Source organism: Eretmochelys imbricata, chromosome 8, assembly GCF_965152235.1.
Source record: "Eretmochelys imbricata isolate rEreImb1 chromosome 8, rEreImb1.hap1, whole genome shotgun sequence".
NCBI lineage: Eukaryota > Metazoa > Chordata > Testudines > Cheloniidae > Eretmochelys > Eretmochelys imbricata.
The window spans coordinates 75,562,172-75,580,074 of NC_135579.1; the positions used below are offsets into that span (position 1 = coordinate 75,562,172).

A 17,903-nucleotide genomic window follows, 5' to 3' on the forward strand; every position below is an offset into this window, starting at 1 on the left:
CAGCACCACACCAGCAGCAGCTCAGAAATAAGGGTGGCAATGTGAAAAATGATATTTTGTCAATATCCGTTTTCATAGTAGACTTAACACTCCATTGCCACCCTGACTTCTGTGCTGCTGGTACCACCCCAGGGCTGGCAGCCTGAGCTGTTAGTAGAGCCCCCCACACCGGAGGCTGGCTGCCGCCTCCTCAAGGTTAGGGATTGGGGGAGAGGGAGGAAGGAGAGCCCGATCCCTGGCTGCTTCCTGGTGAAGGATGGAGGGGTGGGGAAGGAGAGCCCGAGCGTGGGCATCGGGGCTTCAGCTGTCAGTCCTAGGCAGCGGGGCTCTGGCTGTCCCTCCCCCCTGCCTCCCACATCTGCATGGCTCTTCTGCCCGAGCTCCAGCAACCCGGGGCTAACACCCAGAGCTCTCATATACATATACATATATATAGAAAAGCACACTGCTCGTGCCTCCCTTGACACATTCCTACACTCTCTTGGGAGGCCCATAGTTTGAACACTGCAGCTATAATCTCACACAGTAATGGGTTCATTGCTATGTGTTGGATATCCTGTCTTTATAGTAGAATTGCCTGGCTTCAAGAGCAATAGCTGTAAGATATTGCCAAAGTGGAAGCGTAGCTAATGAGTGTGGTATGCTGTGCTGCAAGAGGTTAACTTGAGGAGCCAGCCACAATCTTGGGTGGCATCCTTGAGGTCATCCACATTAGGCATGTATAAAAACATCAGCTGTAGACTGTTGTACTGCACTGTGTCTGCCCTGTTAGTGCAGGGCAATGAATGACCTTGTGATTGTGGACATGTTGGGGGAAATTTCAAATGCACAAATGACACTTAGGTGTTTGACTCTCATTGACTTTCAACTGGAAGTTAGGTGACTTAAATGCTATTTGTGCCTTTGAAAAATCTCTCCTCTCCTGGTTTTTCAATCATTCAGACTTTCAAAAAAACTCCAGGGAATTAATAAGTGTGGCATGTATAGTCTTCATATTATACAGGAACTCCTCAGTGAAAGTTGTCCCGGTTAAAGTTGTTTCATTGTTACGTTGCTGATCAATTAGGGAACGTGCTCGTTTAAAGTTGTGCAGTACTCCTTTATAACGTTGTTTGGCAGCCACCTGCTTTGTCCACTTCTTGCAGGAAGAGCAGCCCATTGCAGCTAGCTGGTGGGGGCTTGGAACCAGGGTGGACCGGCAGCCCCCCTATCAGCTCCCCGCTCCCCAAAGTTCCCTGTGCAGCAGCTGCCCAGCAGGCTACCAGTTGTCAGCAGTTCAGATATCCCTGTCCCGACTGCCATGTGCTGCTCCTGCCCTCTGCCTTGGAGCTGCTTCCCGGAGCCTCCTGCTTGCTGTGCAGAGGAGGGGGGAAGAGGGAGACTAATGTTGGGGTGTCCCCCTCCCCCCTGCTCCTGCCCCCTGCTTATGCCTTCTCCATATAGAGTATGGGGGAGACACAACAGGGCTTGGGGGGAGTGCTGGCCACAGCTGCTGTCTCAACTTCCTGATCTTTTTAAAGGCAAAGTACTTAGAATGTGGTGTCAGCATACTTAAAGGGGCAATGCACATCTCTCTCTCTCTCTCTCTCTCTCTCTCTCTGTCTGCCATGTTGTCTCCCCTCCCTCCGTTCATGCTGCCTTGTAGAGTGTGAGGCTACATTAACAACAATGTGTTAACCCTTGAGGGCTCAGCCGAATGCTAGTTCATCATTTAGCAGTAAGACATTCCCTGGGAAATATCCCACCCTCTTCCACCCTCTAAACTTAACCACCTCAACCAAGCTTCACAATCATCATTGCTGTGTACGGTATTAAATTGTTTAAAACTGTGTGTGTGTGTGTGTGTGTATGTATATTTAGTTAGTTTTTTTTGTCTGGTGAAAAAAATTTCCCTGGAACCTACCTTCCCACCCCCTTACGTTAATTCTTATGGGGAAATTGGATTCACTTAACATCATTTCGCTTAAAATCGCATTTTTCAGGAACATAACTATAATGTTAAGCGAGGAGTTACTGTACTAAGTGCAGTGTCATTGGCACGAAGTTGGTGCATGTTTTGGTACGTTTATGTACACGTACTGACATGGCCAGAGACAGGATACCAAACTAGATCGAACGCTATCCTGCTTCAGTAGGGCAGTTCCTCCCCATGAAATATCCCCTGAAAGGATGGTATAGTGTTTAGGGTGCTAACCTGGGATTTGGGAGACTTGAGTTTGATTCATTGCACTACTGCAGACTTCCTGTGTGATCTTGAAAATCAATAGGCCTTTTTTTGGAAATGGGATACATCTTAAGGCACGTGAGTGCTTTTGAAAATTTTACCATGAGTCTCTTTTTGCCTCAATCCCCATCTGTATAATGGGAATCCTAGGACTTCCCTATTTTATAGGGCTGTTATGAGGATATATCCTTGAAGATTGTGAGGCACTTGGGTACCACAGAGATAGGGGCTGTGTAAGTACTATAGATAGTATGTGCTGCTCTTAAAAGGGTCTGTTAGATTGGAGATCAGAGCATCGAAAGAATTGAGGTCTTTTTATTCTCAGTTTAAAGAAGTAACCCCTTTCCTTTAAGAGAAAGGAAAAGTCAGCGGACATTGGTTTCTGTGAATCTCCTACCATAGATGTTGAAGTCTCGTTCGTGTGTGTGTGTGTGTTATTTAGTGCCTTACGAATTCCTGTCTATTTAGATATAAAAACAAATATAGTTCTGTTTTCACCTCATGAAATTGGCCTTAAATTGGCCTGGAATTTCATTACTTATTGTCTTTAATTTACCAAAAGTTTATTATGACTCATTTTCAGCAATACAATAGCAGCAGTAATGTGGGTAGGTTGGTTTGTATAGTTTCAATAGTAATCTATTAAAAATACAATGGTTTTGAATCTAAATAGGCTTTTTAAAAAACCACATGGTTTATTTTTTTTCTCTGGCCCCAGTATGGAATTCTAATGTCAAGTGAGCTGAATGCTTCCTGCCCTTGTGTGATAAAAAGTGCACTTCCATTCATTGTTTCCATGCAACTTCCTATCCTTTCTACAGTAAAGAAGGTTAAAATCCAAGACCATTATGAGCTATCTCTGGGGAAAGGAACTGTTTCACAACAAAAAGCATTTTTAAAGTTAACCACAGCTTGAAATAATGCAGTAGTTATAGATTTGTTCATTTCTTCTTCTTTCAGTAGCCATGGATTTAAACACCACTTGATTGATTACATTTTATTCCCCCCCCCCATTAGTCTCTGTTCAAATAACAGCCATATCCTGTTTTTACGTAGACTTCCATGTGACGGAATCCTATAGTGTTTTTCAGTCTCTGTACATGCTGGAAGTCAGCCATCACTGAAATGCATCCACATCTAGTGTGGACCATGGTTAATAGGACACAGCAACACTAAATAACAGATTTGGTTAGAAAGAGCATATTAGATGCACTTAGTACTGTAAGGGGAGCTTAGGTACACACAGTAGAATAAGCTAAATTAAAATTTGATCACTGGAAACTTCACTTTTGTGTTGTGGATCAGTGTAGTCTGAATATTTTCAGTGATGAAGTCTGTAACACAAACGATTCTGTCTTTAGTTCACTGGCATTCAAAACAAAAGCTCTGCATGTTAGGATTATTTAAATGGAAAACAATCCATTTGGACTATGCTGATTATTCAGAGAAAAGATGAATTCCTGAGTGTTTCCTGAAAGCTCACTTGGGAGGAAGAGAGGGAGAGTAGTATTTGGAGATGGAAAAGTACTAGGGGAAAAGTTCCTTGTAAACAGCATGTTACTGCAAAATTCAGAAAAGCAGAAATTTGAACCTTGACAGTTTTTGGTCATAAAATAAGTACAGGAAAAATTGCATAAAATTTAGTACTTTGATAAAACATACAGTACATCTGTTTGGAAGGACTTTTTTTTCCCAGGTACAGATGTTTGTTTTCTAGAGTAATGCTGTATTTGTAATACTGTCATGAAATTGTGGTCAGCAGATGTTGAGCTGAACAGGTTTCTCATTCATTCCCTGTTTTTGTATAATCAAATTACTATGTATCTAAACAACTGTAGTCTCTTGCTAAACTTGGTTTACAGTATATTGTTTACATTGGCTAACTTTCCTCTGCTTCAGCCGATATTGAACTGGACTTTAATGTATAATCAAGAACTAATTTGATTTGGTCATCTTATTCATTCATAAAGTTACTCCTTTATCTGTAATTTACTCCTTCATAAGTAACCATACCTTGCACCAAAGTCTGAGTTTTATCTGATAGTTATCTTTTTCAAATTAATCCTGCAGTGTTCCAAGCACACCATTTATAATTTAACTAACCTCAGTTTTGCTTCTTGGCAGTGCACGCACACAGAAACACAAAACACAGAGGCAGAAAGTTGCTTTTAAAAAGTGGAAGGAAAAGTTTCTAGTTCCAAAGGCAATCTGCATTCCTGCGTAAGGGAAAATGCCAGAAGTATGCAGGCAGTACAGAAGGTTAGATTACTTCTGCTGTGACAGAGGCAGTGGGCCATATGGTTTTATCAGTAGCCAGGAATGGAGGGAATAAACATTTCAAAAGAGGCATCAAAAATCCCTCTGCACGGGGAGAAAATCAGATATGTGGGATTGTGCCATACATAGTTAAATCCAACAAGAGAACAGCACACAGCTTCTGCAGGAGTCTAGGATGGTTCTGAAATGGGCAGGTAGGAGAAGTCAGATACTTATGCTATATATGGTAAAAATCCTCTAAAAACACTACAGAAAATAAAGGAGGAAAATAGTATCTTGGTTAAACTTACTTTTGACTTGCAGTGCAATGTTAAAGGAACAGAGTGGATTGGGTGTTGCATGCCAATACTCTGGGATAGAATTGATCATAGTACAGAATAGGAATTAGTATGGGTGATAATACTGGGATGAGGAATGCATTCATTCGTACTCTGGTTGCATGCAGGATTACTGAACAACCTGAAAACAAATCAGAGATTGGCATGTATCTTAATATGCTATTGCAGAAGTACACCAATATGAAGGTAATGTAAAGGCCAAATTTACTTCCTTACAGTGGTGTTGCATAGTGGGTTTTGAGTTGACAAAAGTAGTCTGAGTCTGAACTTTTTCCCTTTAATTCTAAACTTCTCCCTTGCCTCAGCAGTGATTCAATTCAAAAGAACCACTACTGAAAACACACCTTTCTAGCTGAAGGTAATCTCATGCTAAATGTTGGCAATAAAAGAACCTCCAGAAAGTTAAGGTCCCCTAAGAGCAGTATATGTAGACTTGGATATGATATCTATGCCATTTATTATTTCAATAGAAGGTTTTTTTCCCTCCATTTTCATGCTCTTTCTGTATTTGGTTTTCTTTGCACATGGTTTTCTCATTGCATTTTCCACCCCCTCATTCTTTTCCTCCCAATCTGTTCTATGCAAAGTATGAAACCAGTAACATTTGAGAAACAGTCAAACTTTTGAATCTACTGCCTTCAGATGGTTTTAGTGTTACACTAAACAAATACAGCTGTCCCTAATAGTTGCTTATCTTTACCCACCTGCCCTTTGTGGTTTTACACTACAGGTCATATTCTGCCCAATGTTTGCTGCATCTCCTTTACGTCGCCTTGGTACATGTGTCTCGGAGTTTGGCTCCTGGCTTTACATCAGCAGTTATTAGTGTCCTACTCATCTTTCCTCTCTGGAAAGACATGCTACATGTGCTTCCAGAAATGTTGCTCAACCTCAATCCTGCTTCATGTGTGTTTTGCCATTGACTTAAATTAAAATAGGATCTGGCCCAAATTCACTTACACTAATTCAATGTGTGAGGTGAATTGAATGCATAATTCTCAAATCAGAGAATAAACAAGTGAAAAGCTTTAGTTTTGTAGAGCAGTGGCTCTTAACCTTTCCAGACTACTGTACCCCATTCAGGAGCCCTGCGAAGCCCCAATAGTTTCACCTCACTTAAAAACTTCTTGCTTCCAAAATCAGATATAAAAATGCAAAGGTGTCACAACACACTTTTACTGAAAAGTTGCTTTACTTTCTCATTTTTACCATATAATTATAAAATAAATCAATTAGAATATAAATATTGTACTTACGTTTCAGTGTATAGCGTGTATATAGAGCAGTGTAATAAACAAGTTGTATGAAATTTTAGTTTGTACTGACTTTGCTAACGCTTTTTATGTAGCGTGTTGTAAAACTAGGCAAATATCTAGATAAGTTGACATACCCCTGTGACTGCCCCCTTCCCACAGGGTGCCAGTTGGAACTGGGGTACCACTGAGCCTGCCTGACCCACTAGTCTGGCTTCCCTTTCCGCCAGCCTTGGTTCCCTTTACATTGTACTGCTGTGCAGCCTGCCAAGCCCTCCCTCAGGCTTCAGACTGCATTTTACCAGCACACATACAGGTAGGGACAGACCCAACTGCAGAAACACACAGGACACTGAAATCCGCTCTGCATGGGAAGGCTCAGCTAAGGAACTGCCCAGTACTCAAGTGCGCACCCCACTCTAGAGGGTAAACCCAAAATTATACTGTCTTGCACTGCACAGATATCTGTACAGCATAAGCTCATGAAATTAGCCCTTTCCCTCAACGTGGAGGAAGATATGCAACAGCTTTTGCCCACCAGTAATGTTTTCCGCACACTGGTCTTAAAACAAAACAAGTTTATTAACTACAAAAGATATATTTTAAATGATTATGAGGGAAATGAAACAGATCAAAGCAGATTACCTAGCAAATAAAACAAACATGCAATCTAAGCTTAATATACTAAAGAAATTGGTTAGAATTAGCAAATTCTCACCCTAAATGTTGTTTTAGGCAGATTGCTGAGATTCTTGAAGGCAAGCTGCACTTCATTATAGCTTAAAACTCCAGTTATTCCTTTCACAGGCTAGACAACCCCTTAACCTGTGTTCAGCCCTTCTCCCCTAGTTCAGTCTTTTTGTTTCTCAGGTGTTTCAAGCAGTCCTCTTTCTTGGGTAGGGAGTCAATGAAGAACGAACCACGACGATGTCACTCCCCTGCCTTAAATAGCTTTAGCATATGGGGGGAACCCTTTGTCTCCCCCCATTTGATTCCCACGCCCGGTTAGTGGAATCCCTGTTAGTTATAGTATTGTGGAGTCTAGTACCAGGTGACTTGGTCACATGCCCCTATAGGGCCACTGCAGCCATGTCTCAGAGGCTGTTTGCAGCGTCCCCAGGAAGGCTTCCCAGTGGGAGATTTGCATCTTCTAAGACCTGTTGTTCTACCTAATGGCCCTTCCCAACCAGCCATCTAGACTGATTGAATTCTGACTAGTGGGCGTTCCCCAGGTGTAAACACACTTGTAATAGATGCATAGACAATATTCCTAACTTCAGATACCAAAATGATACATGCATGCAAACAAGATAATCATATTCAGTAAATCATTACCTTTCCAGTAAGAAAAGGAGTACTTGTGGCACCTTAGTGACTAACCAATTTATTTGAGCATAAGCTTTTGTGAGCTACAGCTCACTTCATCGGATGCATACTGTGGAAAGTGTAGAAGATCTTTTTATATACACACAAAACATGAAAAAATACCTCCTCCCACCCCACTCTCCTACTGGTAATAGCTTATCTAAAGTGATCACTCTCCTTACAATGTGTATGATAATCAAGTTGGGCCATTTCCAGCACAAATCCAGGTTTTCTCACACACAAACCCACTCTCCTGCTGGTAATAGCTTATCTAAAGTGACCACTCTCCTGTGTGTATATAAAAAGATCTTCTACACTTTCCACAGTATGCATCCGATGAAGTGAGCTGTAGCTCACGAAAGCTTATGCTCAAATAAATTGGTTAGTCTCTAAGGTGCCACAAGTACTCCTTTTCTTTTTGCGAATACAGACTAACACAGCTGTCACTCTGAAACCTACCTTTCCAGTGATATCTCACATGCCTTATCTTGCACAAAATACATGGTAATTATGCCATACTCATATCATAGTAATATTACTATGAAGAATATGGAGCATAATGACACAACCCCCAGAAGACCTCTTTGTCCCCTGACCCTATCTCCTCTTCCAGGGTACGTGTACCCTGGTTGAGAACCACTGTTGTAGAGCAACTAGGGTGACCAGATGTCCCGATTTTATAGGGACAGTCCCAATTTTTGGGTCTTTTTCTTGTATGGGCTCCTATTACCTCCTATTACCCCCCACCCCCATCCTGATTTTTCACATTTGCTGTCTGGTCACCCTAAGAGCAACTCCTGGGACAAAATCCTGCTTAAATTTACATCCACAAGTAGTCTTGTAGAAATCAAGTTTGCCCCTTCACCTGTTGAAGCCTTCTCTGGGCCTACTCCTTCACTGGGCCTACATGTGAGATTTGTGTTCAGGATTTAGTCCATGATGGTGGCGGTGGAAAAGTATTGCGATATTCGGGATAGCATCCTCACAATACTCTCCCCTAACACTTTCAGGACGGGTTTTTCAAAAGTATTCATTGTTGGTTTAAAAGTGCACCACTGACATTTATGGCAGTATTGCTATTGATGTCAGTCAGAGTGGAGTTAGGCCAATGCTGAGCACTTCTGAAATTCTCTGTTTGGGTTTTTTTGGGGGGGAGGGGAGAGGTTTGGTTTTTTTTACTCAACATGCACATCAGAATGGCAAAAAAGAGAAAACACCACAATTTAGAACAAAAGAAACAACAGTTATTTGATACCGTAAGATCATTCCCTTTCCCCTCTCTTCCCTCCAGAAATGTTGGGTTGTGTGAAATATCTTAGACTTATCGCAAAAAGAAATGTAGTTTATTTTCAATACATTTTCAGTTTAATAACATAGCTTCTATAGCTAAATGGATGTTTGTGCTATGTAAACAATTAAGATTATTTGTTTGAAAGTAATCCTTGTTCTACTTCTAAGGAATAAGATAAGTTTTAGAGTCTCCAGAACTTGCTTTTTACCAGAACCAAATGATACTGGATCCTCAAAGGTTCTGGATTAAATCTAAGAACTCTGGTGTTCAGGTGGGTTCTAAGTTAGGGATGAAAGACTGTCTGGCCATGTGTTACAGTGACTGTGTAGATTTTCTCTCTCATTTGCTTCCTCCTTCTCAAAAAGATGGCAGATGGTGCAATTCTTTGTCATGGAGGAATCTGTAACAGTAAATGGATATCTCCTACTCACTTGTAAATACAATTTTAACACACCTCCCTATCTCTTGAAATGAGATGGCTAATGATGCATATTGTTAATTATCACTAACATAGGTAAAGATTTGTCTTTCCTAATATAATTAGCAATATGCAGAAACAGAGAGATCTAGAATTATCATTTCATGTGGCCTGTAATCTAATATGCTTGAGTGCATACACTAACTTGACACTGTTGTCTGACTTTCCCTTATCCAGAAACTACCTAGCTGCCTTCCTCCTGCTGTTACTCCTGTTCCTTCGCTCAAACAGATACTCTAAAAACAATAACTTGTGGTGTAATTCCTACTCTGACAGTTTCTTGGGTTTTTACTATCCAGGCACTTCAGAGCACAGTCCATGCCAACAGATTACCATATGAGGCAATGGAAACTATGCCATTACCATCAGCAGAAACCATAAATCTTCAAAGAAATCTCATTTGTCCTGATAGAAAGTCATATTTGTATTACAGTACTGGGATCCTTCTAAGAGGTACCGTATGGGAATAGTTCTCTTAAATTCAGTATAATTTTTTTGAGTGAAGGCTCTCCTTTTTCTTTTTCTTTCTTCCTTTCTCTCCCTTTCTTTAATTCTTTAACACTTTTCTTTCCTTGTTGAAGTTGAGTGATCTTAGATGTTGGGTTCCCAAGAGAAATTCTGGGCTCTAGGGGATATTGGATGGTCTTTATCCCCTTACCTTACCTAGATATCCCCGTTTTCCCTGTGCTCCCACACTTTACTACTTGCTTTTTCTCACTTGGCTATCAGTTTAGTGACGTTCCTTTAAAATTTGTTGTGTGTAATTTTGATGTGCATAAAGCAAAACAACCCAAAAGCTATAGGTTTCTGTGTATAGATACCTGCCTACTGTTTTTTTTCCGCTCCATGCATTTGATAAAGTGGGTTTTAGCCTACGAAAGCTTATGCCCAAATAAATTTGTTGGTCTCTAAGGTGCCAAAAGTACTCCTCGTTTTTGCCAAAGGCTATAGTTTCTCAGGATGAGTCACATAGGGTGGTCTATTCACAGCATGGAATAGTTTACATACAAGAAAGGCAAGTGGAAGTTTAATATTTTCTCTTTTGAAAAGTTGAAGTACTGAGGCCTCAACCAGTTTCTTTGTGTTGGATCTCTCCCTGGCATATTAGTATAGTGTAAATGCTCAGATAAATGTGCTTTTTCAGTAAAAAGTCCTTGATCAAAGGAGAGCATATAGGACATGGGTGGCCTACCTGAGCCTGAAAAGGAGGCAGAATTTACCAATATACATTGCCAAAGAGCCACAGTAATACGTCAGCAGCCCCCACCAGCTCCCAGCACCTCCCCCGCCCTCCCCGCACCTCCTGATCAGCTGTTTTGTGGTGTGCAGGAGGCTCTGGGGGAAGGGAGAGGAGTGAGGGCATGGCAGGCTCAGGGGAGGGCGTGGGAAGGGGTAGAGTGGGGGCAGGGCCTGTGTCAGAGCCAGGGGTTGAGCAGTGAGCACCTCCCGGGCCATTGGAAAGTCGGCATCTGTAGCTCCAGCCCCGGAGTCAGTGCCTATACAAGGAGCTGCATATTAACTTCGGAAGAGCTGCATGTGACTCCGGAGCCACAGGTTGGCCACCCCTGATATAGGAGATTACAGTCCCTCCCTGAGCTGTCTGTGGAATGGAGAGTCTCTGTCTGCACCCCCTGCATTGGCTATTTTTCATTAGTAATAAGTGGTGCAGCAGAATTGTATGAAAGAGATCTTTACTGAGTATGCAGAGTGGTCGGTGTTTCATGCTGACGCTCTATAGCAGGGATTGACAACCTTTGGCATGTGGCCCATCAGGGAAAGCTCTTGGTGGGCCGGGCCAGTTTGTTCACCTGTAGTGTCTGCAGGTTGGGCCGATCTCAGCTCCCACTGGCCGCTGTTCGCCGTCCCAGGCCCATGGGGGCTGCTGGAGGTGGCGCGGGCCGAGGGATGTGCTTGCCGCCCTTCCCGCAGCCCCCATTGGCCTGGGACAGCGAACCGCGGCCATTGGGAGCTGCAATCGGCCAAAGCCGCAGACGCTGCAGGTAAACAAACCGGTTTCGCCCGCCAGGGGCTTTCCCCAGCAGGCCGTGTGCCAAAGGTTGCCGATCCCTGCTTTCTAGAATAGCAGCTTGGCCTCTGCTTGTATTCCTGAACCCACTGGTGATGCATCAAACTAGGTCTCTCCTGAAATCTGACCCTCTTTGTCTAGTTCCATTCATCATGCTACAGACCAATAAAAAGTGCCACTAAATTACCACACACCCCCAAGCCACTTCTTTGTACAAGTTTGTCACCTGGGCATATTTGATTCTTGTTTGGACATTTAGGCCCATTTGGGATAGTCTTACCAGCAAAAGCATAGGGAGTCTTTTTAGATATTAAAAGTGGTGAAATCTAGGTAGATTCCCAATGGCCTAAAGAGCTGGTCGATAGTAATTTACATTACTTCAGACTTAACAGCTCAGAGATCCCTGGTGTTTCTGGACTCTGCTGTTTCCAGGTGTTTTTAAACTTTTGCCTTTATACAAAATGCCCAGATATGGAACATTTCCTCATATGAAAATCCATTAGACTAAATCTGTGCTTTCCTCTAAGAAGTGTTGGATTCTGTTGTTGCAGTTTGCAGGCTCCCGCAGGGCCTTCTGGGATTCCTATGGAACAATGTTAACATGCTTTGGAGCCTGCCATGCAGATTCACACAGTTTGCGGGAGTTGGTCACGCTTTTAAGCTGACAGAGCTGCAGAAGTCCCTATGGAAATATAACAGAAACTATATTAATCTATATTATTATTTTGAATCAAATCCACGATAATTATGAGTTGGTTTTGGGTTATAATATTTCCCCACCCCATCTCTACCTATTTTATTACAACAGAACACACGTTACTCATTAGGAGGTTGGGTGATATGGGAAAGCAGAGTGCTTAAATTATGTTGAATAATTTCCAGATGTTAGTATCAAACAGAATTGGATCTATATTAAGGGCCTTTTAAAAAAAAATTGCTATTTATTGAAATTGGAAAAAACGTTTAATTCAATTCTCTAACAGTTGTTACCCTGATATATGTTGTGCTACGTGGGAGTATATATTAGTCCATTATAATGAGCGTACTTAACCTGGTTCTCATCTTCAGAGTGCTTTACAAACCTTAACTAATTAATCTTCAGTTGCAATACAAGCCATGATTTTTTTAAATAAGAAAACTGTTAAAGAAATGGAACATGCAATACAATAGCAAGACAGGTGAGTACAAGCTCAACTTAAAATACATAGTCTCAAGAGGGGTAAGTCTGTATTCTGAAGGCTTGAAGCCAATCCCAATTTAAACTGACGGTTAAAAAGTCATTAAAATACAATTTCTGGCTTCTTGAGTGCCAGTGATGAAAGGGGAGGGGCAGAATATCAATTATTTTGTATGTGTTGTTTGTGAGAGATTAGTGATGACTTACAATTGGAGGGACCAGCTGTTTAACAGTGATAATGTCAAGTATGGGTGGCATGTTATCATAGTTGATGACAGTGAAGTAGAAAAGGTAAGGCCAGGATGTGGGCATGTCGTGAGAAGGCTGGCAGAAGTGGATCTAAAGCTGGTGCGTGGCTAAACAACAGGAAAGTAAAGCTGAGGCAGGATGAGGCAGTGGTTTTATATAAGGCTTCAGCTATGAGCAGGCTGTGCAGGGGAAGATAAATAAGATGACAGGTTTCAGAGTAACAGCCGTGTTGGTCTGTAGTTGCAAAAAGAAAAGGAGTACTTGTGGCACCTTAGAGACTAACCAATTTATTTGAGCATGAGCTTTCGTGAGCTACAGCTCACTTCAGCTCACGAAAGCTCATGCTCAAATAAATTGGTTAGTCTCTAAGGTGCCACAAGTACTCCTTTTCTTTTTGATAAATAAGATGATTAGTGGTATCAAAGAGAGTGTTTTTTATTTTTGTATTTAATCTGTTTGGTTTTCCAGCATTATAAATTCTACATGTTCGATATGGTGATGAGTGCAGTATAAGAACCTATATAGACAGGGTTGCAGGATAATAGGACTTCTTTTATGAGAAGAGGATTGGCACCCTGTATGCAGTGCTAGAAAGAATTGCTTCAGGTCATATTCAGACCTGGTGAAAATATATGGAACTATATGGAAATCATTCAGGTTTTCGTGTGACATTGGCTGTAGACGTGCAAAATCACACCAGTCATTGCACAGTTCTATGTTCATGTAATTTCCAGTGTTGCAAGATCAGAAGGAATTGCTGTTCCTGAGAATCTGAGAGCCCTAGAAAGCTTGATGTAGCACCCAGCACAAATACACATTGTTGTTACAGAAGACCAGGATGGAGGATGGAGGGGAAGGATGGGGGGTGTTTTTAGAAATGAATTAAGGGGCTTTGAAATATCCTGTTGGAAAGCAGATAGTTGCTCTTCCTCCAGAACCTCACTAAGGAAAGTGCGAGTTTTTGTCAACATTGCTTCGTCAACTCCACTTCTTCCCACCCCATCCCACCTCCATGGACCTTTTGGTGTGCACCCTTCACTTCGCCTGCTCTGCCCTTGATGCAAATGCTGGCTCAGATGAGCACCTGACGGTGCTTTAGGTAGAGGTTGCTGGCTTGCTCTGTATTTTTCTTGAGCCGCTTCTTATGAATGAATTGTTCTACTGTTGCATTGCTTCGACAGTTGGAAGAGAGGCTGGGTGACAGACCCCAAATCCATTCAATAAATTGGCCAGCAAAAAGGAGCTCAAGTGAATGACCATTCATTCCTTAATCCTTGTTTCATTCCCTTACCCAAGTATCTGGCATGGCATTTGGGACTATAGCTCATATAATAACTCACTTAGCTGCGAGACTGATACACTGATGGTTGGGCTGATTGGGGTGAGGACTGTCTCATTGCACTGTGTTTGTACAGCGCCTTGCACAATCTGGTCCTGGCCCAATCTATGAATGGGGCTCCAAGGCATTATCGTCATACCGGTACAGTAATAATAATAATAGTAATATACTAATTTGTCAGTTGTATTATTGTTACTGATAACTACTTTTTTAAAGCAATAAAAGAAACAACATTCTTATTACTCTTTTATAAAGTATAGTACATATCACTGCTTGAGGACTGTATTTTTATTTTATGTAGCTGTATCATTTAATCTTGCTTAAAAAAAATTCAAAGTCTCCCACATGTCAGTGTTCATTCAGTGCTGTTGCCAAGCTTCTCATGTTGAGAGTATGCTGTTTGCTCATCCTTTGCACTCCATGACTGGGCAGGTGCAAATCATGCGTCAAGCGGTGCCTTTAAAAAGCATGCTTGTCTTCTGGGAGCGGGCAGGACTTTGTAGTATGTACCAGTGGGTTTTAGAATAGAAACAGCCCCTTTCACAGGACAGGACCTGCATGATCTAAGGCACTGCAAAAATCTCATTGTTCTAGACACCTTTGCTTTCTTTAGAAAAAATCTGTTTTAAAAGAAACTATCCAACTCTCAAATGATCAGTTGTTGATCGTACTTTTTATTTAATGAGCAAACTATGGGTCAATGCTAAAACAAGAATTAAAATATATATATACTTGCTGATTATACAGTTTGGGTCTGATGATCTTTAGCGATATGTAACTGCTTATGAACCATATACAAAAATCTGCAAAATATTTCTGTTGAAATTTTGTTTTTTTTATTTCAAAGTTTCTTTAGTGGAAACCATTTTTTTTCTAGCAAATTTATTGCAGGCTGAGATATCACAATTCTTCAAGCCTGTGCCCAGTCTTTTCTATGTGTAATCTTTGAGTTGACCTGGGCCTAATGCAGTGACCTTCGCAATCAAAAACTTATTGTATCTGTTGTTATAACAGTGTGTTTGAACCATTTTGGAAAAGTTGGGCTGCTTTTCATAAATTTGTCTTGCTTTAGTTTCCTGCAGATATAGTTTATATGTAAACTACTCCATACACAGTCACTGTGGGGCTGTCCTGCTATATCACATCACGCTGTCTCAAATACAACATAAGAGCATGGTAATAACTATTTGAAAGGACATTGGCTATGTTATTTTTTCATGCTTTGTGTGTATAAAAAGATCTTCTACACTTTCCACAGTATGCATCTGATGAAGTGAGCTGTAGCTCACAAAAGCTTATGCTCAAATAAATTGGTTAGTCTCTAAGGTGCCACAAGTACTCCTTTTCTTTTTGCAAATACAGACTAACACGGCTGTTACTCTGAAATTGGCTATGTTGTGGACTAGATAGCTGTTATCAGTTTAGATCATCACTGTCAGACTCAAAATAGACTTGACAAACAAAATTTCAGTTTGCCATGTGATAAATGTCTGCAGTAATGTGGCAGGACACCTGAACTATGTTTGCATTATATATCTGCTCTACTTCAAAAGGACTATATGTGATTGTGTAGTTATGTTTTCTGTTTTTGTCATAAAGATGTTTCACATAAACAAATAATCTGCATCTCAGGCAAACCAATCCCCGTTTTTTATTTGTTTCATTCTTTTCTTTCTCAGTCCTCATTTCCTTCCTTATTTTCTTGGTGTAGGGTGGACTTCCTACAGTTTTGGGAAGGAGAGGAATACAGATTCAAATGAGAATTGTCAGAGAAATTAATTAAAGATCTAGCACCAAAAAGGAATGACAAAATAAGTAAATACGCAAAGTAATTGAAACAAAGTTATTTCTGTTATATATTGCAAATAGCTAATTGAAGCCTCTGTTGTTTGTGTTCCAACCGGTTTTGTAATCAAAAAGACAATTCTAGTTTAAAAGATTTCAGAGTAACAGCCGTGTTAGTCTGTATTCGCAAAAAGAAAAGGAGTACTTGTGGCACCTTAGAGACTAACCAATTTATTTAATTTATATAAATTGGTTAGTCTCTAAGGTGCCACAAGTACTCCTTTTCTAGTTTAAAAGGTGTCATTTACTCTGGCTCTTGTCTCTGAATGGTGTGTATCTGTGATTTCCTCTACAGGTCCTGTGCCTAGGAGCGAATGTGTGTTATCACCTGTCAATAGTTCCCACCCAGTTCATGCCTTGCTGGAGAGCTTTACCGTCTTATCTGGTTGTGCAAGCAGAGGCACAATGGGCATGCCACAGGAGGTGCACATCCTCAACCTCAGAAATCCAGAGGAAGGTCTTGGCCATCATGAAAAAGAGGTAAAGGGAGGACTGTGCACTTTCCAAACAAGAAAGTACAAAAATAGCTTTTCTTTTTACATTTACTTGTTTAAGAAATCTTTCTTCAGCATAAACAGAAGCACTACAGGGAAACGTGGGGAGTTTGCACTATTGCTGCCCATCCATGCTTTGCTTAGTATAGGAACAGATTCCTTTGGTGTTCCAAGCTGTCCGTCCAGCTACAGCTTTTCACAAGCAAGAAGTTCACTAACAAAAAATAGAATGAAGAATAAGAAACAGATTTTCATCTGGAGGAGGCCTGTATTGAATTGCTCATCGTTTACCAAAATGTGTTTGTAAATTATCACAAATACCTTCAGATCCTTGCCATGGCCTCTGTAAACAAATACTTAAATTCAGATTCTTTTACGCCTGTAATACATCTTTAATTCTTAACTGCTAAGGAATGTAGTTCAGATAGGAAGTGTTGCTGACTATAGTAGTTCTTAAGCACAGTGCAATTACTTATTTATGTAGGCTTCACTCAGATGGATTGGAGAGAACTTTTGTTCTAGTTGCTATGAAAGCAGCAGAAAACTCTTGATGTTAACTTGTGCAGTACTGTTGTTTACTCTGAAAATACATCAAAACAGACTGCTGAAGTGGAAAGAAAATATTTCATGTCAGGACAGCTCAGCTCCCTAGCTCTTGTACTTGCAACATTATGCCCAAAAAACCCCAACAACAACAACAAAAAACAAAGCAAAAGAAACCCCAAACCACTACTGCTGCCTGTGAAAGCACCATGTATGTATATAAGTAGCTGAATTGGTAACATTAGAAAAAGAAGCAGATCCAGTGGGAGAAAGCTGATTGCTTAGAGGCCTAAGATCTTAAGTCTGTGCTTAAAAAAATGTTAAATAAAGTTCACTGACTTCTAATATACAGGGTCACCTCTAAAGTGAGTAGAAATCTTGCCATTGACTTCAATGGGAGCACGGCAGCTGAGCCCAGGCTGTGGTGTCAGTGGAATGTATATTGTATGTTCCAACTGAAATTTCAGCTGTTGTGTACATCTGAAATATTTACACAGTCTGAAAATTCCAGATTATGATGGAAAGGTGATTCATTATCTTTTCAGTAGACATCCTCACTGTTTGCCCTCAGCCAGACATGAGATCTGCTTTAGACTAACCATCTTGCAACAAGTACAGATATAATACCAGTCCTGCTAGGGATAGGCAAGAAAAGTAGATCTGCTTTGGTGTAGCACTTTTAGAATTCATAAAGTATTTACATACTACTGTGATGAGGGCAGTATAAATGTCTAGAAAGATACAGGTGCTGTACATTCTACTATATGGGCATGTAACCCATACTGTAATTTGAAAGCTTGTTTTTGGATTATCCTGATTCTGCAGTTGTTGCATAGGCACACCACTTCAGTAGAAGTCATGTAAGTATAAAGGCTGCAGGACTCTGCACTTAACATCTCATAGACACACTTATAGCAGATAAATATTTAACTTTTAGATCAAAATGTTTTCTGTCTAGCAGAAAGAGGTTGCTTATGTCACATCTAACTCACTTATTTTATCAA

The 17,903-nt window shown here is 40.8% G+C and overlaps 1 protein-coding gene across 3 annotated transcripts in view; it reads left to right on the plus strand.

Moving 5' to 3' along the window:
• The window catches only part of TGFBR3 (transforming growth factor beta receptor 3), a 179,660-nt gene that overhangs the window by 67,724 nt on the left and 94,033 nt on the right, over window positions 1–17,903 (plus strand). For all 3 annotated transcript variants that reach the window (XM_077824946.1, XM_077824948.1, XM_077824947.1), the window contains one exon: window positions 16,158–16,342. In XM_077824946.1, coding sequence (XP_077681072.1) covers window positions 16,158–16,342 — 185 coding nt within the window. The remainder of the gene's footprint in view (window positions 1–16,157; window positions 16,343–17,903) is intronic.